Source organism: Misgurnus anguillicaudatus, chromosome 23 (genome assembly GCF_027580225.2).
Source record: "Misgurnus anguillicaudatus chromosome 23, ASM2758022v2, whole genome shotgun sequence".
Classification (NCBI taxonomy): Eukaryota; Metazoa; Chordata; class Actinopteri; order Cypriniformes; family Cobitidae; genus Misgurnus; species Misgurnus anguillicaudatus.
In genome coordinates this window covers 25975238-25998448 of record NC_073359.2, presented here as the reverse complement: position 1 = coordinate 25998448, position 23211 = coordinate 25975238, and the positions used below count along the sequence as shown (strand labels likewise).

At 38.8% G+C, this 23211-nt stretch overlaps 3 protein-coding genes across 8 annotated transcripts; 1 reads left to right on the top strand and 2 right to left on the bottom strand.

The window, feature by feature from the left end:
• Positions 1-52: 52 nt before the first annotated feature.
• rdh5 (retinol dehydrogenase 5 (11-cis/9-cis)) lies at positions 53-5859 on the bottom strand. Of its 6 annotated transcripts, none has more exons than XM_073861567.1 (6): positions 5770-5859; positions 3690-3755; positions 3254-3588; positions 2891-3149; positions 810-973; positions 53-654 (listed from the first exon to the last, which is right to left on the bottom strand). In XM_073861567.1, exons 2-6 carry the CDS (start codon positions 3719-3721, stop codon positions 434-436), a joined length of 1011 nt encoding a protein of 336 aa, XP_073717668.1. In that variant the 5' UTR covers positions 3722-3755; positions 5770-5859; the 3' UTR covers positions 53-433. The 6 variants fall into 6 exon arrangements, with proteins under 6 accessions (XP_073717668.1, XP_073717673.1, XP_073717669.1 ...); XM_073861572.1 differs by having other exon boundaries at positions 3254-3579; positions 5770-5855; XM_073861568.1 differs by having other exon boundaries at positions 5766-5846.
• Positions 5860-9341: 3482 nt separating this feature from the next.
• bloc1s1 (biogenesis of lysosomal organelles complex-1, subunit 1) lies at positions 9342-10688 on the bottom strand. The gene is made up of 4 exons (XM_055217870.2): positions 10518-10688; positions 10119-10191; positions 9714-9846; positions 9342-9625 (listed from the first exon to the last, which is right to left on the bottom strand). Exons 1-4 carry the CDS (start codon positions 10576-10578, stop codon positions 9515-9517), a joined length of 378 nt encoding a protein of 125 aa, XP_055073845.1. The 5' UTR covers positions 10579-10688; the 3' UTR covers positions 9342-9514.
• Positions 10689-11978: 1290 nt separating this feature from the next.
• tbc1d20 (TBC1 domain family, member 20) lies at positions 11979-23123 on the top strand. Its single transcript, XM_055217305.2, has 8 exons — positions 11979-12402; positions 14142-14327; positions 14415-14495; positions 14571-14757; positions 14865-14966; positions 15042-15183; positions 16278-16462; positions 21062-23123. Exons 1-8 carry the CDS (start codon positions 12339-12341, stop codon positions 21324-21326), a joined length of 1212 nt encoding a protein of 403 aa, XP_055073280.1. The 5' UTR covers positions 11979-12338; the 3' UTR covers positions 21327-23123.
• The last annotated feature ends 88 nt before the right edge of the window (positions 23124-23211 follow it).

The following is a 23211-nucleotide window of genomic DNA, read 5'->3' as shown; positions in this document are numbered from 1 at the left end:
TCCATGTTTAAATCAGCATAATAGATAAATACACAAATTAACGAAAACAAAAAATGTTCAATATTACTTATTTTTATTGAATTGTGTCTATTTACTTAGTAAAATCTCATTAAATATTTAAGTTGAGTAACTTTGACAGTTCATAAAATATTTGATGTGGTCATATAACTTCATTTCACTTTATATAAATATACAAAATAATTGAAATGGTATGTTTTAACAGTTCTCATGTCTTTAAAACTATGTAATTAAAAACACAATCACTGCAAAAGCTAAAACATTGTGATTATTATTAATCACCCACTAACCCAAAACAACAACAACTCTAAAATTAGGTGCTCCCGAAATATCCAGTGTCTCATAAAGGATTAAAAAGTCAAGAGTAAAAATAGGAATACAATCTGCATGGTCCTAAACTTACTTCCCTAGCACACTAGACACTTTTTGCAGGCTTTGGCAGGATCAGCTTTAAGGCAATGTCCACAACACAAGCGGGCATGTATGACAGAGGGATCCATACGAGTTTGGCATCCCAGCCTGCACTGTAGCGTGTCCTCGGGTGGGCAGCCAGCAGGGCGTGCTCCATGCAACTGGTCACTTTGCTTAAGTCCGAATCACACACAGCATTCATGATCAGTCTCTGGATCTTGATGTCTGAAGACACAAAGGGTTAATAAAGATACTCTACATTATTCTGCAAATGGTTTGGACTAAAATGTAATGTAGCAAGTTGTATGCGGGGCCACGTGATCATTTAGTCTTGACACAAACAAGAAATGGTAGTTGGTCTATTGTCGTAAAGAACTTACATTTATCCAGGTATTTATCTCCATAACTTTCCTTCACCTCTGTGGGCAGCTGGTTCCAGAGGCGATGCAGTTCCTTCTCGATGGACTCTAAGCTGGTCACTTGAGTCTTGAAGAATCCAGGTTCGATTATACACACTTTAATCCCAAAATACTGGATATCCCTCCTGAAATAACATAAAGGGAAAGACTAAAGACTAAAATTAATATAAAATGATAGTGGATGGACAGATCGATCCACAGACAGACAGACAGAAGTATAGACAGACAGACATGCAGACAGATAAAGAGACAAATGGACTGGTGGGTAGATAGACAGATGGATTCATGGACAGATAGACAGGTAAATAGGTAGGTAAACAGGAAGACAGATAGACAGACAAACAGGCAGATATATGAACAGACATGTAGGTACTGCAGGTAGGTAGATAGATGGTAGACAGACAGACAGACGGATAAACAAATGGACAATGGATTGATGGATGGACGGACAGGAACACAGATACAGACATAAAGACATACAGGTAGGTAAATAGACAAACAAACAGACCGGTAGTCAGATAGAAAGACAGACAGACAGACAGACAGGTAGACAGATTGATGATGGACGGACAGAAAGACAGACAGGTAGGTAGACAGACAGACAGACACAGACAGGTGTGTAGACAAATAGACAGACAGACAGACAGGTTGGTAGACAGACAGACAGACAGGTGGATAAACAACTGGACAATGGATTGATGGATGGAGGACAGGTAGATTGGCAGGTAGACAGACATACAGACAGACAGACAGACAGATGGGTAGGCAGACAGATGGACAGACAGACAGGTGGGTAGACAAACAGACAGGTAGGTTGGTAGACAAACAGGCAGATATACGAACAGACATGTAGGTACTGCAGGTAGGTAGATAGATGGTAGACAGGCAGACAGACAGACGGATAAACAAATGGACAATGGATTGATGGATGGACGGACAGGTTCACAGATACAGACATAAAGACAGACAAGTAGGTAAATAGACAAACAAACAGACAGGTAGTCAGATAGAAAGACAGACAGACAGACAGACAGGTAGACAGATTGATGATGGACGGACAGAAAGACAGACAGGTAGGTAGACAGACAGACAGACACAGACAGGTGTGTAGACAAAAAACCAGGTAGGTAGACAGACAGACAGAGAGACAGACAGACAGGTGGATAAACAACTGGACGATGGATTGATGGATGGAGGACAGGTAGATTGGCAGGTAGACAGACAGACAGACGGACAGACAGACAGGTGGGTAGACAAACAGACGGACAGACAGGTAGGTGGACAGACAGACCGACCAACAGGTGGATAGTCAAACAGACAGACAGACAGACAGAGAGAGAGACAGGTGGATAAACAAATGGACGATAGATTGATGAATGGAGGACAGGTAGATTGGCAGGTAGACAGACAGAAAGACAAACACACAGTTGGGTAGACAAACAGACAGACAGGTTGGTAGACAGACAGGTAGTTAGATAGATAGACAGACAGACAAAAAGACAGACCGATGGATAAACAAATGGATGATGGATTGATGGATGGAGGACAGGTAGATTGCAGACAGACAGAAAGGTGGGTAGACAGACAGACAGACAGACAGACAGACAGGTAGGTAGACAGACAGACAGATAGATAGTTTGGTAGACAGACAGACAGACAGACAGACAGACAGGTGGGTAGACAAACAGACCCTCAGACAGACAGACGGACAGCTGGGTAGATAAACAGACAGACAGACAGACAGACAGGTAGATAGACAGACAGACAGACAGGTGGATAAACAAATGGACGATGGATTGATGGATGGAAGACAGGTAGACAGAGAGACAGACAGGTAGGTAGACAGACAGACAGACAGACAGACAAACAGACGAATGAATGGACAGACATGTAGATGGGTAGACAGACAGACAGAAAGACAGATAGGTAGGTAGGTAGGTAGACAGACAGACAGACAGACAGAGAGAAGGACAGGTTGACAGACGGATGGACAGGTTGACAGACAGACAGACAGGTAGAAGGGAAGATAGACAGACAAATACCTGAGACAGTCTGAGAAACTTTCCACCCCAAACTTTGAGATGCAGTATCCGCCCCCGTTAGCTGCGACTCTGCCCAGCACTGATGCCACATTCACTACTCGACCCCGAGCCTTTTTGATCAGAGGCAGAAAATTCATGGTCATCTCTATAACACCAAACATATTGACTTTGAGGGTTCTTTGAAAGTCTTCGATTTTCATCCACTCAGAAGGACCCATGGGAAGAGAATATCCTGCATTGTTCACAAGACCCCAAAGTCCTGGAAAATTTGAACCAAATGTATCACACATCTTTAGTCTACAAAATATTTATTAGAATAGAATCAGAATTTCAAGTCATCTCATACAAGACTCTCTAACAGACCTTTATCACCAACTTCTTTTTTGGTCCATTCCACAGCCTTCTCAATGCTAGCCGTGCTGGTCACATCCAGTATGCAGGTCTTCAGGTAAGGTCCAGTCGCCCTTTTCAAATCATCTGCTCCTTTTTCCGTAAAACACCCGGCTAGGACGCGGAAACCACGTTTGTCTAGGCGTTTACACAGTAGGTTTCCGAAACCAGAGTCACAACCGGTTACAAAGACGTGCTTGTCCTTGACATTGTCTATTTCCAGGTTGTCTCGGCAAAACCACACCAGAGCCCAGAGCAGTACAAATGCACCCAAACCGTGAATCAATGTAAAATTATTACTGCAAACACTGGAAAAAAGTACATACAGAATAAAAAATAATAACTTTCTCTATAGCGCTATAAGTTTATTGTTTTAGTGTTTGTTAGCATAACATTTAAATGTTCTTACCTTAAGTATTCAAATACTTTTTCTATATCCATGTCTGACTTTGCAAAGATGTTTTGTAAACAAATGCTGTATGGTAGGAATGCAGATAAAGAGAAAAATACACACACACCCACACAAAATTAGTTCAGAAAGTTGCAGTTGCAGTTCCTTTAACAACCACAAGGGGGGCCAAAATTGAAAAACATGTAGGGGCCGAATGCATGAATTTAGTTTTTTTGATGACCTTTTTCAACAAGAGCTGTGAATTTTCTTTGTTTCCGAATTAATTAATAAAAATAAAGTAAAAGTTCACTCCAAATTTACGCTTTATTGTCTATTAAGGTAAAGTAACCTTAAGGGCCCTTTTGTTTTAAAACATTGATCCACATGCACAGCTTGCCCACCTATGGTTTTAGATTAAGTGGTCATAACATGCGCAAGACTAGTTTCTGAGCCCATGAGAAATCTTGAGATAAGACTCTTATGAAACAAAGGGGAATCAGTGTAGAGATTTAGTGGGAGCTGAGAGCGGTGCTTTCAAAGTCTGGTTTCACAGAGGTACTATAAGCTTCTCATTGCCCAAAACCTATTAGCTACAGGGACTTACGGTAATAACAAGGAGAAAGGGACATCATTCATTTAAACAGACTGGACCAACAAGACCAAACCAAACAGATGCTTTAAATTGCATTATGCTTTGAGATATGTACACTAATGCGGTCTCCAACATGGGCACCATGGATGCCCGCACAGAGTCTGTGAGTTGCCCGCCAAAGCACATTCTATTAAAGGCCTCAATTTTAATATTTATTAATTATTTTTTAACTTGGCTTATTTTATGTATGTTAACATTTTAAACAATGAACATATCAAGTAAAATAAAATCAACAAGTAAAAGAGAAAGTTTTTAGCAGACTAGGCCCTATCAAAAACGTAACGTAGACCTCCAGATTGTTTTATCCATTGTGGTAGCCCTTGCTCACAAAACGGTTGGAAACCTTTGGTCTAAATCAATATATTTCCACAATAGCAGCATTTAAAAAGCTAGTACAAACAAGTGTCCGCATATTTTTTACGACAAGAATGTCAAGCTAACCAAAGTGCGTTCATTCTGGAATTAATGTATGATTTAGATGCAAAATGTATGTTTTTTTTAAAACACTACTTGATTTGGCTAAAAATCATATGATTTGTATAAAATACATAATTTTTCAGGTTAACTTAAATTCAAGTTAAATTCAAAGTAAATGACGATCTATGTTTTTTCGTAAATCTATTAAACTTAAAGACCTAATAGACTAAATAACACTAAATCAGATCTCATATAATGGTAATTGGAGAAATAAATTAAAACCTTACAGACAAAAAAAAAACAATTATTGGTCTTACCGTTCCGCTTCTTGAATGAAGTTTCACGTTGTGAATGTGTTTGGTTCAAGGATTTGGACTAGGACCGCCTGCTTTTCAAATTTGTCCCTAATACTGATCCTTTAAAACTGAGTCGCAGTTTTGTAAGCAATTGTAATCTGGCTCCACCCAGACTTCCTTCCTAAAGCAGTGGTTCTCAAACTGGGGGCCATGAGGTTGGGTGGGGGGGCAGTTTTATGACATTTTATAAAATACATTATCACCTCAGTAAAATAAGGCTACTAACCTACACTACATTGTATAATATTATATATTTAAATTAAAATGTTACGTTTTACGTCATAGATTTTTTACATACATACATACATACATACCACACATGCACGTAAATGTTTCTTAAATACAAACATGTTTGTGTATTTTTATATGCAATATAATTAGACTGACTGCACACATATATTGTGCAAAATCAAACTTTTATTATGCATGCAATTAATCGCAAATAATCTTTTGACAGCCCTAATTAAAAAGTAAATTAATTTATTTTAATATATTGTAATAAAAGTTTACAACCCGTATTTAAAATGTAACCACTTAGAAGTCCTGGGGTTAGTTGCATTAGTTGTACGTAAGTAGGTGCGACATGGAGGTCTGTCCGTCCATCCATCAATTCCGCTCATAAATTTAAAGGCTGCTATTGGGTAATTAAATGTAAACAGCAGTGCTCACCAACCCTGTTCCTGGAGGGCACCTGTCCTACATATTTTTTGCACCAGCCATTTGTCTGTTCCTGCTTAAACTGGAACGTAAAGTATACACTAAAGCAGTGGTGACCAACCCTGTTCCTGGAGATCTCGGCAGAGTTCAGCTCCAGCCCCAATCAAACAAACCCGAACCTGACAATCAAGCATTTCAAGTCTACCTAAAAATTAGAGTCAGGTGTGTTGAAGCTGGGTTGGAACTAAAATATGAAGGGAGGGTAGATCTCCAGGAACAGGGTTGGTCACCCCTGCACTAAAGGCTTAGAAACCTATTTTGAAACCTATTCTGTAGTTAATTTGGTTGCAAAATGCATGGGCCATAAGCTCTCCAGAAAGCATGGATATCCAACGTTGTATCTGCAGACTTCAGCTCCAACCCCAATCAAGCACACCCGAACCTGCCAACCAAATCCTCCAGGGCTCCAACACAGCTGCCTCTTAGAGGGCATGCATTGAAGTCACTTTTCCACGTGACCACGCCCTGTTGAGTGGCAAACGTTCAATAAAATGGCTGGGGCACGTTCAATCTCACACCGGTGCGCAACGTTTTGCTACGGTTTCCGGGTTGAACGACATGTTTCCTGGAAACGGTGTGCAACGGAATGCAACAGGTTTTAGAAGCGTTTTCTCTTGTTTGGTGGGTGTGTCAGAAATGTTGGCCCAATCAGCGGCAAGATGTATAAAACCACGCGTTAGTAAAGAGACAGCTCGCTCAATGGGTTCAAGTTGGAATGTTGTCTTTCATTCTGGACGGCAAGGTCAGTGACTGTAACATCGAGGGTATTTTACAGTATTAAACACACATCTATAACGATTTCATCAGTCCTCAGAAACATTTAAAAAAGAACACAAAGAATGGCCTCTCAGCTACCGTAGTTGCAACGCTTACGTCATCACAACAGGGCGTTCAACGCATCACCGTTTCTGTTTAATAAACGTTGTGCAACGTTTTGTCGGGGCTGAACGCAGCCCTGGTTTTCATAGCGGCTGCTGCGAAAATGCTTAAATTGAATTTAGTTGGACTTGATAGCAGAGGTGGACTTAGTTACATTTTCAAAGCATCTGTGCTTTATTATCATACTGCATATTAAAATGTATTTAATACCTAAATACATTAAAATTGTGAACTTTTACTTTTTTAATGTACTTAAATATTAAAGGTGCAGTGTGTAAAATTTAGTGGCATCTAGTGGTGAGGTGCTGGTGAATTGCAACCAATGGCTCAGTCCACTACTTACCCCTCATCTTTTAATCACATAGAGAAGCTACGGTAGCCGCCACCGGACAAACATGTCATTGGAGACAACTTAGTAAAAAAAAGTTTGTCCATTAAGGGTTTATGTAGAAACATGGCGGCACAAAATGGCGACTTCCATGTAAGGGACCCTCGGTATATGTAGATAAAAACTTCTCATTCTAAGGTAATAAACACATAACGGTTCATTATGTAAGGTCTTTATACACCACTGATGATATAGTTATGTATATTATATTGCATTTCTGTCAAGAGATCCTTCTAAAAATTACACACTGCACCTTTAAATGTAAAACAAAAACATATTATTTATGAAATGATAAAAATTATGATAATATGCTTTGGAATGTATGTTTTACAAAGAAAAACACGGATAAAATACAAATACATGAAAAAATACTTTTAAGTAGAAAGTAAAACCTCTGTTTGATAGTGACCCTACTTATCAACCCACCTTTGGTCTGTGAACGTTAGCATGAATGATCAATTTACTTCTCAGTTCGGTGTTTTTTTGGCAGTCTGTAAAACGATAGCTCCGAATTCTTGTTAAATTTGTTAGTAAAGTCTATCGCCAAACAGCTTTTTTACCATTTTGATGTGTTTTCGCTGATTTCACACTGCACTGAAAAAAATTATTCATTGAATTTAATCAATTTTTTAAAGGTAAGTGGTTGCAATCAATTTATTTAAGCTACATTTAAACAAAAGTTTTATATTTTATTTTACTTTACAAATATTTTTTGTTTAAATGTAGCTTAAATAAATTGATTGCAACCACTTACCTTAAAAAAATTGATTAAATTCAATGAATTATTTTTTTCAGAGTGTACACAAATTCTTCCGCTCTGTCTTTTGCCACTCACTGGGTGTAACCGCAGTCACTTTCGCCGAAGGTGACGTCACGTGCATACCCTCTATTTTTAGTTAGCCCTAAACAATTTGATTAGCAGGTTCAGGTGCGCCCGATTGGGGCCGGAGCTGAAACCCGCAGGAACAACACGGGAGACCCATCCCCTCTGGAGAGCCCACGGCCAAGCCACTTTCTGCCTTAAGATGAGGTCGTGCAACCAAATTAAGTACAGAATTAATTTTAAACTAACTAGTAGTAACTAAGCCTCTAGTGTGGACTTTACATTCCAGTTTAAGCAGGAACGTACGATGGCTGGTGCAACCCTACTTGGTTGTCTAGGCGTGCAGTGGACATTGACCTTTGTCCACACTCTTCTTTATCCTTTCATGACCCCTCATTTTTTTTACTCTTATGAACAAAACAGCTGATCCCGTGAGGCTAAAACTTGTAGCGTCACAGTGAGTGCAAACACAGAGAATTAGGGTGGAAAAAAGCAACACAGTTATGAACAGTAAATACATAGAAATTAGTGTGAATGAAAGGAGATTGCCAAACTTGGACTGTGACCGCAGTCTTAAGTCGGATGGGTATATTAGTAGCAATAGCCAATACATTGTATGAGTCAAAATTATGCCAAAAATTAAGGATTAGGATTTTAAAGGTGCAGTGTGTAATTTTTAGAAGGATCTCTTGACAGAAATGCAAAATAATATACAAAACTATTTTATCAGGGGTGTATAAAGACCTTACATAATGAACCGTTATGTGTTTATTATCTTAGAACGAGACCTTTTTATCTACATACAAAGAGGGTCCCCTTTCATGGAAGTCGCCATTTTGTGCCCTTAACGGACAATTTTTTTACTAAGTTGTCTCCGAAGATGACATGTTTGTCCGGTGGCAGCTACCATAGCTTCTCTATGTGTTTCAAAAGCAAGGGGTGAGCAGTTTACTACACGTAAGTCGCAACCTCACCACTAGATGCCGCTAAAATTTACACACTGCACCTTTAAGTTAAGATCATGTCCCATGAATATATTTTGTAGAATTTATTACCATAAATATATAAAAAATTATTTATCATTTAATAATGTGTGTTGCCACAGACTCCATTTGGACAACTTTAAATGTGATTTTCTCAATATTTAGATTTTTTTTTTGCATGATCAGATTTTAAAATTTTAAATAGTTGTATCTCAGCCAAATATTGTCATAATCCAACATACCATACATCAATGAAAAGCGTATTTATTCAGCTTCAGATGATGTATAAATCTCAATTTTTTAAAAAATTGACCCTTATGAATGGTCCCAGGTCAGATATATGGATAAAGACAACACGTCAGTGCTGTGCCGTCCAGTGCAGGCGTTGTTACGCAATACTTAAACGTAATGTATTGGTTGTTCGCAGCAGTATTATTAAGTAAACGTGCAGCAACTTATAATAGATGTTTTTATTTTGTGCTATAGAAAACTTAAATAAAAAAGTATTTCCGAAATAAACAGCTTCAATAAATGAGACACAAACGTCTCAGAAAAGTGTCCAAGGATCAAGGTACCCGGAGCTTCTGTCCACACGAGACATCTCGCTAGCAGGTGAAAGTCTGTTTGTTCAGGAGGTCGTGGGCTGAACCGGGCCCTTGTGCACATACTCCAGAGCTGTCGCGATCGTCCTCATGTCCATCTCGATGCTTCGTGCCCAATTCTCCACGTCTCCAATTTCCTGTCAAACATAGTTAGCTTGTTATCATCTCCAACGAAAGGTTAATAAATGGCTTTAAGTTTGAAGTTTAAAGTGAAAGGCAGTGTACTTTTAAAGCCTGGTTGAAGTTCTCCACCATGCTGATCCATTGAGCTGTCTGCTTGGCAAACTGACCAGCCTGCACCTGCAAAGTCTTCACCTCGTGGTCCAGTTTGCGCTGGTTGACGTAAGCTTGTGCCACCCTGAGAAGAAATACAAATCGATGGAAGACAATATAAGCTCTTCTCATGAGTATCGACTTTTTATTGTTGACACTAAAAGGTGCCTCATTTAATATTCCAGTCCTGCTTATATAAATTTGACTTTTGCAATAACAATGTTGAATCTTAAGCTGCTTTTACAGAATTCCACACTTGGATTATGACCTCACTGATCACATGCAGCTTTATAATCCCATGCATTAACTAACACCTTTACAGACAATAATAAACCGGCTTCTGTATCAGGAACTCACCCAACATTGAGATGATCCACTAAAGCCTCTGTTAAAGATGTAGCAGCTGCTATGGCCTCTTTTCGCCGCCTCTCTGTGCACATTGTTTGTGTGACATTAATACACATTTCAATTATTACACAAAAACAAGTTTCTATTACAAATACCACTATTCCTTTATATAGTGTGTTTTGGGTATATCCAACCATATAACATCCTACCAATAGTACCCAACACATGACCATTAGAGACCATTATAGTTATCATTGAAGCCAATAAAATTCCCATTATAACCATTAAATCCATTACAACTTATGTGATACGTTTCTATAGTATTTATAATAACGTGATTATGAGAAATATATGTATGGCCTGTAAACTGCAGCTAGTCAGTTAGTAAAGATCAACAAAAACACAAACCTTGTAATTCTTTCCTTTCGTTTTGCTTAGCTTGGTGTTCTTTTAATAAACGGGACAGCATTCTGGCAATTTATTGACGGAAAAAATCCTTTTCCTGAAATGTTTATGCAGTTACGCGACTCACATGACAAGAGGCTCTGAAAACATAAGGAAACCGCGAATGGACAAAAAGCACCGACAGTATTCCAACCGACACTTCAAAATAAAGGTTATGTCTTTTTGCTAATCGGGTTAATAAATATGTAAATAAAACGATATGATTGTCTATTTGAATGTAACTAAAACAATGTGTTGTAAAAATAGCAAGATATAGAAATATCTTAATTATATAAATAATACAAATTTAAATAACAGAATAAAGAAGTTATAGAAATCTATAGCCATTCTCAAACAGAAGGCTGCATCCTCCAGAGGTCGCATCTGCAGGCTGCATACGTCATAATATAACAGAATATTAACAAGTTATAAAGTAATCGTAAATTGTTGTAATATGCTTTTGACTTGCGTATGTAATGCTCAGTTAACTGAAATAAACAAGACTAGGGCTGCATAACGATCAATCGCAACTAATTGTTTGCAGAATAAAAGTTTTTGTTTACATCATATATGTGTGTGCACTGTGTATAATAATTCTGTATAAATACACAAACACGCATGTATAATTTAAGAACAAATATATATATAGATTAAGTATTCATATTTACAAATAATATAAATTATATTTAAATATAAAAATGTATCTACACATGAAATATTTCTTATACATGTATGTGTGTGCATTTATATATACATAATTATTATACAAAGTGCACACACATATTGACATTATGATGTCAACAAAAACCTCTATTCTGCAAACGAATAGCTGCGATCAATCGCTATCCAGCCCTAAACCAGACTTGATTAGCCTGCATATGCGACCTCAGGAGGATGCACCCCTTCATCTGAGAAATGGCCAAAATGTCTTACCACTAGCTTTAAATGAGACTTTTATTTTTTATTATGGAGAAATACCATATACTTAAGCAACAATGGGCTAAAGGAAAACCCAACTTTTTATTCTTTTATTCTTTTATTATAGATATGAAACATTATATAGAGTAACTACTTCGGTTGAAAAATAATAAAGCAAAACACACTCGATCCCTATGTGAAGTTTTTATGTTATTTGTATGATGATCTCATACCTCTTTTCCTTGTCTTTATTTTATTTTATTTTATTGTTTAATATATTTTTCTGTTTTGTATGCTGCAATGATTATTGTCATGTTAGTTGTGATATATAATAAAGAAAAAAAAAAGAAAAAATAGTCTACTAGTCACACCAGCGTGTATTTATATCTTTGCAAATTGCTTGTCTGTTTATATTTACGATCTCCCATATACGTTTATGGTGACTTTTATTTTGAACGGTTGCCGAGACGCCCTCTTCTGCTTCTGCTCGCGGTCGTAAAACCACAACTCCCAGAATCCCTCACTCCAACACAAACATCGAACCAGAGGATGCTCCAGCTGCTGCAGATTCTGAACAGACTTTCATGAAATGACGCGAAAACTGTTCCGAGATCCCGGTCCGGTTCGGCAGAGCACGCGTATTTAAAACCTTTGACATGAGTGTTATAGACCGGCGAGGCAGATTGTACGCATTAAGCATGAGTTTAAAGAGCTAACGCGGGCCTAAATCTGATGATGTGGCCTCTTAAATTAGCTGTCATGCTAAAGTAAAAGTCTATCGGTTGTTTATATGTTATTAATATAAAAGTATGTAGCTGGATTAAACGAGTCAAAGCCCGGAGGACAGGGACTGAGGTTAACGACAGAATGAATTTGAGGAAGTCACGGAGCGTCGGGACGACTTCACCATTGAATGGACTCGGAAAACAAGGTGTGTTTGTTTATTATTAAGGTGTGTGTATGATCTGTGGTCAAAAAACATTTTGAATTAAGCCTTTTACTACAATACGCCGCGAAAAACAATACTTAATTCATGTGTTTACCATTAAAACCGCTAACTTACAACATTTCTTTATGTAGTGTGTTTTGTTTGTATTGCAATACGATTTTATAGTGTACAGTTGGTTCCCATCTGATAATATAATTTCTCATCATCAGAACACAACACATTACCAACAGAGACCATTATGGTTTCCATTAAAATCAATATAGTTCTCATTCAATCCATTAGAATGTCTGCGATGGTTTATATTTTTCTTTCAGCTGGGTTGTGTTTATACATTTCTTAATGCTTATTTTTAATTATACCTAGTGTTCTGAAATGTAGAAGTCTGAAAGACGTATAGACAGATAGATGTACAGTATGAATATTTTAAACAATCCCAGATTCTGATTGGTCAGTAGATTTGACCGCTGCGGCCAATGATTCTGTGTATCACTGCGAACGTTCTGTTGCTGTTCACGCCACGGTCAGTCAGGGACTATTTTATCAGCGGAAGGAAGGCTTTTAGTGATTTTACTTCATGAAAGATGCGTTGAAATACATATTTTTTGCTTTAATATTTTTAAATATATGGTTACAGTTTTTTTTAAAGCAGTAAGGGCCTCGAGCCTGTGCTGTAATAAGAAGTCACGACTGAAGCAGTTGAATTGACTCGTGCCCAACAACGCCCTTTAACTGTGACCAAAATACAGCACAGCCTCTAACTTTATTGCTGCATACGTGTTTTATTTGTGTTAAGTTCACAGTTAAACAGTAAGATATTTGTTCTGGGTGTGTGAATTAATTAATATCCACCTCATAATAATCATTTGATGTGATCTAATTATTTAAAGGGGACATTTCACAAGACTTTTTTAAATTTTAAAATAAATCTTTGGTGTCCCCAAAGTACATATGTGAAGTTTTAGCTCAAAATATCATATAGATAATTTATTATAGCATGTTAAAATTGCCATGTTGTAGGTGTGAGCAGCAATGTACCGTTTTTGGGTGTGTCCTTTTAAATGCAAATAAGCTGATGATATGAAAACACTGATCACCATAATGGTGGTTTGTTGAAATTGAAACTCAAATTGTGCTGTCAATTATTACCAGTGTTGTGGTTGGATAGTGCAGATTAAGGGGTGGTATTATTATAAAAGATCCCTTTATGACATCACAAAGGGAGCCAAATTTCAATTACCTATTTTTTCACATGCTTTCAGAGAATGGTTCACCAAAACTAAGTTACTGGGTTGCTCTTTTTTACATTTTCTAGGTTGATAGAAGCACTGGGCACCCAATGATAGCACTTAAACATGGAAAAAGATTTTCCATGTTTAAATAAGATTCACCCTCTCCTATTACAATCTGTGTATTCATGACACTGTGTGTTATTTTAGATACGTAGTTACGTACTGGAAATCTGTATTTTTCCAATATAGATTAGATGTTTGTTTTGAAACCAGGTCTAGATTTTGTGCCGGATTAAAAATACATCTCATGCATAGAAATGTTTTGAATATTTGAAACTGAATGTCCTGCTTGCTGCTGTTGACTTGCAATAAAAAAGACTTGCAAAAGAAGGGCAAAGGTAAAAGATATTGGTCAACTTCTGCCATTCCAAAATATTCCTGCAATATTACTGTGGTTTGGTTCAGAGCTGACTCTTGCGATCATGCTTACAGATGCCGAGTCCAGACGGAAGAGGAAGATGGCCGAGATCGCTCAGGCACTGAACACGACGCCCGTGGATGTGGCCGCTCTGAGACGTATGGCCATCAGTGAAGGAGGTCTGCTGACCGATGAGATTCGACAACAGGTTTGGCCCAGGCTGCTTAATGTGAATGTAGACAACATACCTGAAGAACTAGGTAAGATGCATTACAGTCATCATCATTTGTACTACCGGTAATCCATTTTGGCAAATCGATCATTTTCTTTCACTTCTTATCCGTCAGAGAAGGTAGATCGCGAAAATAACAAGGACTTCAACCAGGTGCTTCTGGATGTGCAGAGATCCCTGCGACGCTTCCCTCCAGGTGAGCAGAACGAACATTGACTGCTTGTTTTAAACCTGAAGTCGGTACTGAATTTGTTGTTCGTATCGACCGCAGGGATGCCGGACGAGCAGCGTTCAGGTCTTCAGGAAGAGCTGATCGACATTATCCTACGGGTGCTTGTGAACAACCCTCAGCTGCACTATTATCAAGGTTACCATGACATTGTGGTGACCTTCCTGCTGGTTTTGGGGGAACGGCTCGCCACTGCCCTGGTGGAAAAACTCTCCACGCACCATCTCAGGTAAGCCACACATACACTGCGTCCTGAAAATTTTGACTTGTTCATCGAATATATTTCGTTTGCGTTTTCTGTATTAATGTCTAGTTTTGTCCTATCCTGTATCATAGGGACTTTATGGACCCCACTATGGACAACACCACGCACATACTGAACTACCTGATGCCCATTATAGAAAGAGTCAACACAGAGGTGCATGACTTTATGCAACAGTAAGTATTCGCTAGCAACGGCAAGATTATGGGTTTGATTTTCAAACGATGAGCATGTTTGTATTTTGTCCGCAGAGCTGAAGTCGGCACCATATTTGCCCTCAGCTGGCTCATCACCTGGTTTGGACACGTGCTGTCAGATTTCCGTCACGTCGTACGGTTATACGACTTCTTCCTGGCATGCCATCCTCTCATGCCCATCTACTTTGCTGCTGTGGTACGTTTTATTTATCTCATGCTGTATTCCAAAAACTTTGGTCTGATGATCACAAGGCTTTGATGCAGAAGTGGGTCAGCGGTTTCACCAGAAGCTATTTTTAGGCCTGAATCGTGCCTTGTTGTTGTCAAGTCCGAATAAATAATGAAGGTATGTGTTTCTGGGTTACTTGTCTGTTGAACAAAAACAGCATCATGATCGATCATCTGCAGTCACCGTAACCCACCTGGATGTTTGTTTGCATTTTTTGACAGGCAAAAAGTTACTCTTAAGGGGGTCGCACACCGGACGCATAGCGCTGTGCCGCTCTAAAAAAACAGAACATACTGTTTTCTATGACTGTACGCACAGGCGTCTGTCCGCTTAAATCCCTGTCGCACCACTCACATAGATTAACATTAAATAACATCATATTTGTCCCAAATCATTAGCGATTAACATTTGCTGCTAACGTATATTTAGCATTTTGAAGTAGACGCTATCTGACTAAGCTTGCGCTATTTAATGTGCATTTCCGGTGTACGATACCTCCGATTTGTCCTAGAAGCGACTCAATGCGGCACTGAGCTGCGTGTCCGATGTGCAACCCCCTTTAAACTAGAAGTATAGTTCAGTTTTTACGCAAACACAAGGGTCCTCGTGCAATGTACGTGATGCAAATTTCATCATTAGTATAGTATAGTAGTTTTTTGTCACTGCATGCAAGTTGCACATAAGCGTACAAAATCAGCACTTCAAAATTTTAAATAAATGTAAAGCGCGTTACAATTATAAACAAAATGTATTATTATTATTATAGGAGAATGTAGTTTGTATACCAGGAGATGAATTGGATTTTGTCGCAATGTATATGCGTCGAACGTCCGTGTAAACGACATAATAGTCAAATAAAATGTGATTGGCGCTAGGCTATGCATTCTACATGTATAAAAGCATATAAAATGTAACTGTTTACAAAATCAGTCTGAGAAAACTAATAAATACATTAATTGAATTTTACATATGAAAAGTTAATGCTGATCAATATAAATTTGGTGTAATATGGTTATCCTGTGCATGTGTGTGTTGTATTAAAGAACATTATCTCTCTTCAGATTGTTCTTCATCGTGAGGAGGAGGTGTTGGACTGCGAATGCGATATGGCCATGATGCATCATCTTCTGTCACGAATCCCAGACGACCTGCCGTACGAGACTCTGATCAGTCGGGCGGGAGATCTGTTCGTACAGTTTCCACCATCTGAACTGGCCAGAGGCGTCGCCCATCAGCGGAGTCAGGAGTAAGTGCATCTCTTACCATCTTTTGGACATTTTGTGTGTTTTAAATTATCTCACTATGTTTATATAACTCTTAATTTTCTCTTTATTTTGAACAATACTTTTTTCTGCAACCAAAAAAAATTGGCAAGTAATCATCGATTTCACTCCATATTCATACTCGGTCAATATTATAGATATCAAGGCTTTATTTTCACAGAATGATCATTACAATATTTAGGATGATTTTATGTAGAAAACTGTAAATCACAAAAAATGACTTCAGAAGGATTTTCACCATAGACTAGAGCAGTGTTTCCCAACCCTGGTCCTCGGGCACCCCCTCCCAGAAAGTTTTAGATGTCTCTTTATTTAAAACACCTGATTCGACTCATCAGCCTCTTTCCAAAATGGTAAACATGTGTCCCTAACAAGCTGATAAGTTAAATCAGGTGTGTTAAATAAGGAGACATCTAAAACTTTCTGGGAGGGGGTGCCCGAGGACCAGGGTTGGGAAACACTGGACTAGAGGATGACACGGGAGTGGATTTTCACTCCTGTCCCGTCCCACTCCCATAGAAATAAATCTTGTCCCGTCCCACTCCCAGACCAAAGTTTAAAAAATAATCCCATCCCATCCCGCTCCTGGTAAATTGACTCCCACTCCCATCCCGCTCCTGTTTAAACTGACTCCCGCTCCTGTATCGCTCCCATATATTTTTTTTCTTCAACTAGTGTTTAGTTCATACAAAGAATTTGATTTAATCTGCTCTCCATCCTGTTTTGGACCAGCTGCTGAGCCGGTTTCTAGATTTTCTCCAGGAATACAGCAAATAAAAGAAAAACAATACATAGTTCACTCCATGTCTACAATAGTTTAATAAACCCAAAGTCTGGAGCGAAATGGTGTCATATGTTCTAAAATGTGACTAGCACATGTATCAGATAACACATACAGTAAATAACTATATTTGTTAGAATTGTTAAAAAACTGTATAAGTATTAGAACTATACAATCTCCAATATAAGGAAATAATACTGAATAAATATGTACAAGATAAACTAACACAAATATAAACTGGGTACCATGACTAGGGCTGTGTATCGCCAACAATTCCCTGATACGATACGTATCCCGATACAAGGGTCCCGATACGATGTGCATCACGATACAAGACTATTTTGAATTACATTTTTTGTTCAGACTTTTGTAACATAATTAGTATTATCTGTTTATTGTACATTGAATAAGCAGTGTTGTAACAGTTGTGTTTTTGCCATTCATTTATTAGCTTTTGGGGTCACATAGAAATGCTTAAAATCCCAGAGTTAGTACTTATGTTTTTTAAAGCAGTTTTATAAAGATAGTGCCTTACTCTAGGCATTATATTTGGCTCTCATTTAATTATTTTATATCTTTGAACATATCTATAAACATCCAGTCAGAGTTAATACTATTTAGTAGAAATCAGATTATTAATGTGACAGCTATAGTTTAAAGTAGCTCTGTATCTCTAGACGTACACTTTTCACATGCAAATCTTTGTTCTTCTCAAATGGGTTAGTACTGTTTTATAAGAGAGTGGCTAATAAAGCCCTTTGCAGTAGTATAGGCTAAGATATCTGCGCTTTCATACTGAACTCATTGATTTTAAATATGCGCGCGAGCGAGAAAGAGAGAGAGCGCGAGTACGCGGCTCGCTATGCAGACACGTGCGCCAGCGAGACAGACACGCAAAGTGAACTATACCCCGCTACCTTAACTCTACGTACTCCACGGGACACTAGGGTTGCCGCGGTGACGTAATTTTCCCACCGGTTAATCAGCGCGTCACAAACTCGGTGATCCCGGTATCACCGAGTGGGAGGGGCTTATAAATGCGCATGCAGACGTGCACATTTTACTTTCACTTTTGAATTACGCAACTGTTTAAATGCATCGCTTGTGTAAGCTGCGTTAAATCGCGTATGAATTTGCGTGCAATGTGAGTGCAACAGCTAGTTTACTTAAGTGCTTGAGTCAATGTGCGCAGGTAATTCTCACAGAACCCGCCAGTCCCAAGCAGAGCAACCGGCTACTTCTCCATAAAAGCACTGCTTGAATGATGGGTTTAATATTTTTCTTGATGAAAAACACAACAACAAAACGATCTCGCTTATATTAAACATCATATATGTATATTATACAAAAACGAGCAAAGCACGCGGCTTCTGTCATCATCTGGTCAGTCAGCTCGCCTTGCAAACTCTTGGCGCTTTTCCATCGCATAGTACCCCACGGTTCGGTCCAGTCTGGGCCGGGTCAGCCCACTTTTGGGAGCTTTTCCATTGGGATCACTTCGTAGTACCCGATACTTTTTTTCGTACCACCTCGGTTGGGGTTCCAAGCGACCCGAGCTGATACCAAACGTGACGCGTAAACACTGTAGTTCACTGATTGGTCTGAGAGAATCGTCATCGGCGCCGTCATCCTATTATGTAAAATATTAGCTTTAGCTTGCTGCTAGCTTGCGCTGTCTCGAGCAAACATGTTGTCATCTGTGCTCTGTTTTAAGTTTCCAAACACCCTTTTAGCGATTAAAAACATCCACAGGTTGTGAATCAGGAACACATAGAGTTTTTTCCAGACTTGCAGTTTGTGGCGGCACATTCGCGACGTGCACGTCAGTATTATTTATGCTTTAATGCAACTTCATTGAGGCTCAGCCTGAGCGCCGTCGACAGACGCCACGGGTGTTTGAACAGAAACTGTTATGTGAGACAGAGTTAGTTATAAACGCGATGTGCAAAGTAAACTTCTATTTGTGGTGGCCAATTTTAATTTTGTGGCGGCACATTCGCGACGTGCACGTCAGTATTATTTATGCTTTAATGCAACTTCATTGAGGCTCAGCGGAGCCGTCGACTGACGCCACGGGTGTTTGAACAGAAACTGTCATGTGAGACAGAGGTAGTATTAAACGCGATGTGCAAAGTAAACATCTATTTGTGGTGGCCAATTTTAATTTTGTGGCGGACTAATAAATAAATGTATGGGAATGTACAGGACGCTCTCTCTTGTATGATGTCACAGCCGTATGCAGCGCAAATATAACGACACGCCTATAATTCCTCCCACTGCGAAGTGATACTAAACTCAATGGAAAAGCTAACCACGCCAAAGTGAGGTGAGCTGACCCGACCCAAACCAAACCAAACCGTGGGGCACCATGCAATGGAAAAGCGCCATCTGACAGAAATAAATGAAATCTGACACCTGCGGCTGCTCTGTGACGTGACTCGCGTTCAGCCCCGCTGAATTCAGACAACAGACACATTCAGTTGTAAGTGTTTGCTCTCTCTAACGAAACTAAATGATTTAATTACATGAAAATATCAAAACGACGGTGAAAGACGGTGTTGCGGTGGGCAAGTGATATAACCGGTGAGAGGATGAAGCACCGGTTATCACCGTTTCACCGACTATCGGGGCAAGCCTACGGGACACATGCGTCCTTTCCATATGGATCAACAGCGTTTCGTCACGTTACTTTCAAAAGTGCATCCGAATCGATACGGAAGGTGCTGTATCGATGCGCGCATCATCATGCGTCCATGACGATGTATCGTCGTATCGATATTTTGAACACAGCACTAACCATGACTATTAATGAGAAGATTCGCAGCTAACAGCTTTATTTACATTATGAATGATAACTGACAATATAACATAAAAGACGCGGTAATCTTGCTGCTAATTTAAAGACAACTAGAAAAACTTACTATTCGGCACTGACGCACACAATAAAGCACAGAAACTATCCAAACAGCAGGAAATCTCTTCGCAACACAACTCTTGTCACACACTTATCTCTGCGTTTGATCAGAGCCGCTATACTCTTTGCTGCTGTTCCCTTTTCTCATAAGCGCTCAGGCTGCGTTGGAGCGCTTATGCACCAGGGAGACGCATCCGTGAACATTCATGCAACCTTTCTTACACGTGCAAACACACACACACAGGCACGCACGCACACAATATATTAACTAAGTTTATTAATAGAAACTGCATATTTGTGTATAAAGTTGGGTATCATAGTTTTATTACGATCCCGGTCCCGTCCACTCCCGCTGACATTTTTTCCTGTCCCGTCCCAATCCCGTGATTAATAGTGATTTTGTTCCCGATCCCACAGGAATCCCGCGGGACCCGCAGGACCCGCGGGATTCCCGAAAAAATGTCAGCCTCTACCATAGACTATAAAAAATATGGATGTAGTGTCTGTGACGTCATCCATAACTTTGTGAGGAACATTTTTGAAGCTTAAAGAAGGCGGTGTCTGCCATCGCCATCTTGGCCGCACGTCACCGCGCATCACTCACAGAAAACCGAAAATGGGTAAAGTCTCAAGGCCAGCCTCAAGTGGCCAGTCGATGAATTGCAGTTTAAGTCACTTCCGTATTGGCTTCATTACAGAGATCGGAAGGTTGCCCCTTGGTTTTCACAGGGAAATTCAAATTGATACATACTTTACAATTTATCTGAGCATATTTTTTTAGTATACTTTTTTTAAATATCCACAATGAAACTTGTTTGGTCTACATGCAACCTCTAAACGACGCAATTTGTTCTCTAATTTCTTCAGAACGGCCGTCTCTACTTTTAAAGACTTTGAATTGGCGTCAACCCAGCAGCACCCGGACACGGTGCTCAGACGGAGAAGAAAAGAGCGTCAGCTGCAACAGCGCCATCTAGAGGCCAAGCAGAGCACGGTCGCTGTTCGGCCCACCGCGCGACGCTTCATGAGGCTGGCGGTCATGGGTTTGACTGTGGCGTTGGGGGCCACAGCTTTGGCTTTGGTGAACTCTGCCCTGGAGTGGGCGCCTAAACTGGACTTACTCTTCCCATGAAGGAGCCAAGTGGAGTTTTGGAAGGACTTGTGAATGTGCCTGCGTTTATTTGGTTCATTTGCATTTTTTGTTTTAGTATTTATACACGGACTGAAGTCGAGCTAATAAATATAATGTGCTAATAGAAATAAGAATTCAACAAGTTGTTTGTCCATACAAATGAGATCCTTGTGTTGGTGGTCGCAGAACAAATTTTTAGGTATATAGTTCATAAAGCCATTTTTATATTGACAAGCGCAAATGCTTTGAAACCATGTACGTAATGTTTGAAATTTATGTGCGAGAATGTGCAAAACAGCATTCAAGCAACACGTTCATTGTTTATAAGCATAATCAGTCCCGTTTGCGTTTTATAAGTGAGTTACGCTTTTGCGTAAACTGTTTGTGCAGGAACACTCTTAAAAATAAAGGTGCTATAGAAGAACCATTTTTGGTCGAATGTTTCCATAAAGAACTTTTCTATTTCACAAAACAATTTATATAAATGGTTCTAGAAGAACCTTTCACTGAATGGTTCTTTGAGGAACCAAAAGGGTTCTGTGGTATCGCTGTGAAGAACCTTTTAAGCACCTTTATTTTTAAGAATGTAGTTTGATGAAAGTTTTACGTAGAGATTTGTTCTGCTCGGCGTTCTTATGAATGATGAATGAGACCCCATGTGTATTATTATACTCTATAGGCCCTAATAAAGAGCCTTAGACTATTGAGACCAAAATATTTTAGGACCCCTTGAAGGCAGAAATCGAATTTGTTTTGTGTACGTAATATCTTATATATAAAAATATATAATAGCAGTTAATGAACACAGTCGTTTTATTGTTTGTATGTTAATTTTTCAAAGTTATTTTTCACAATTTCTTTTCCTGAAACGTCCTTAATCACAGTATTTAACTGAGCAATTCGCAGTGCTTATGGTACAATTTCAACAAGTGGATCAACAAGTATCAGATGACAGTTGAAGGTTTTGTCTAGACGGCGTAACTCCAGATCGCGTTAACAGGACATTCTTGCATTGTAAAAAAAGTGAAAGTTGGATTAATTTTTTTACTTTATGCTGCATACACACCAAACGTGAAGCAAAGTGTTCCTCGCTCTAGATTACTCATAGGATTTAACTTCGTGTCATGCAAATTTTTCCCTCGAATATTTTCAACTTGCGCAACGACGCGATTGTTAGTGCGTGTTTTTTTTGTGGCAATCACGCTGCCCGATTCGTGTCATTCGCATCGGCCCGTGCAAAGTCGCATTTATTTGCATCTATGCATTGACTTTGTATGTAATCTACTTGCGCAAATCGTTGAATTCGCGTTTGGTGTGTACGCCCCATTAGTTTTCTCACTTTAAGTAAAAAATGTAGGTTTATAAAGTAATTAAAGTAATTAAATTAAGTTTTTTTACTTAAAGTGAGAATTTAAGAAAAATTAAATAGATTAAACTTTAAAAAATTACTTCAATTGGTAACACTTAATTTAAATAGATCTTACTTTCACTTTTTACAGTGAATACACTAAATACAATTAAAACTGATCATTGCCACCATTTTACTTTACAGTAACATCCAAGTAATTATTTATTATGGTCTTTGCATTTTTATATTATTTAAAAACAAACTCACATCCGTGCAGAACTACTGTTCATACATAATCACCCATGCTTTATTTTGCACTAAAAAAGATGCATCTTATTCTTTTGCACTTTGTGATATTGTTATGATTTTTCTCTAATGCATTCAATCAATGTGTCAGATTTGACCATGTCGCTAAAGATGTTTAATAAAAATAACAGAGTGAAAGCGTTTCATTTGGATCGATTCTTAAAGCATGTTATATAATGCAAATTATTTGACATTTTCTTTCTTTAGGAAAGTCAATTACTAAAAAATAAC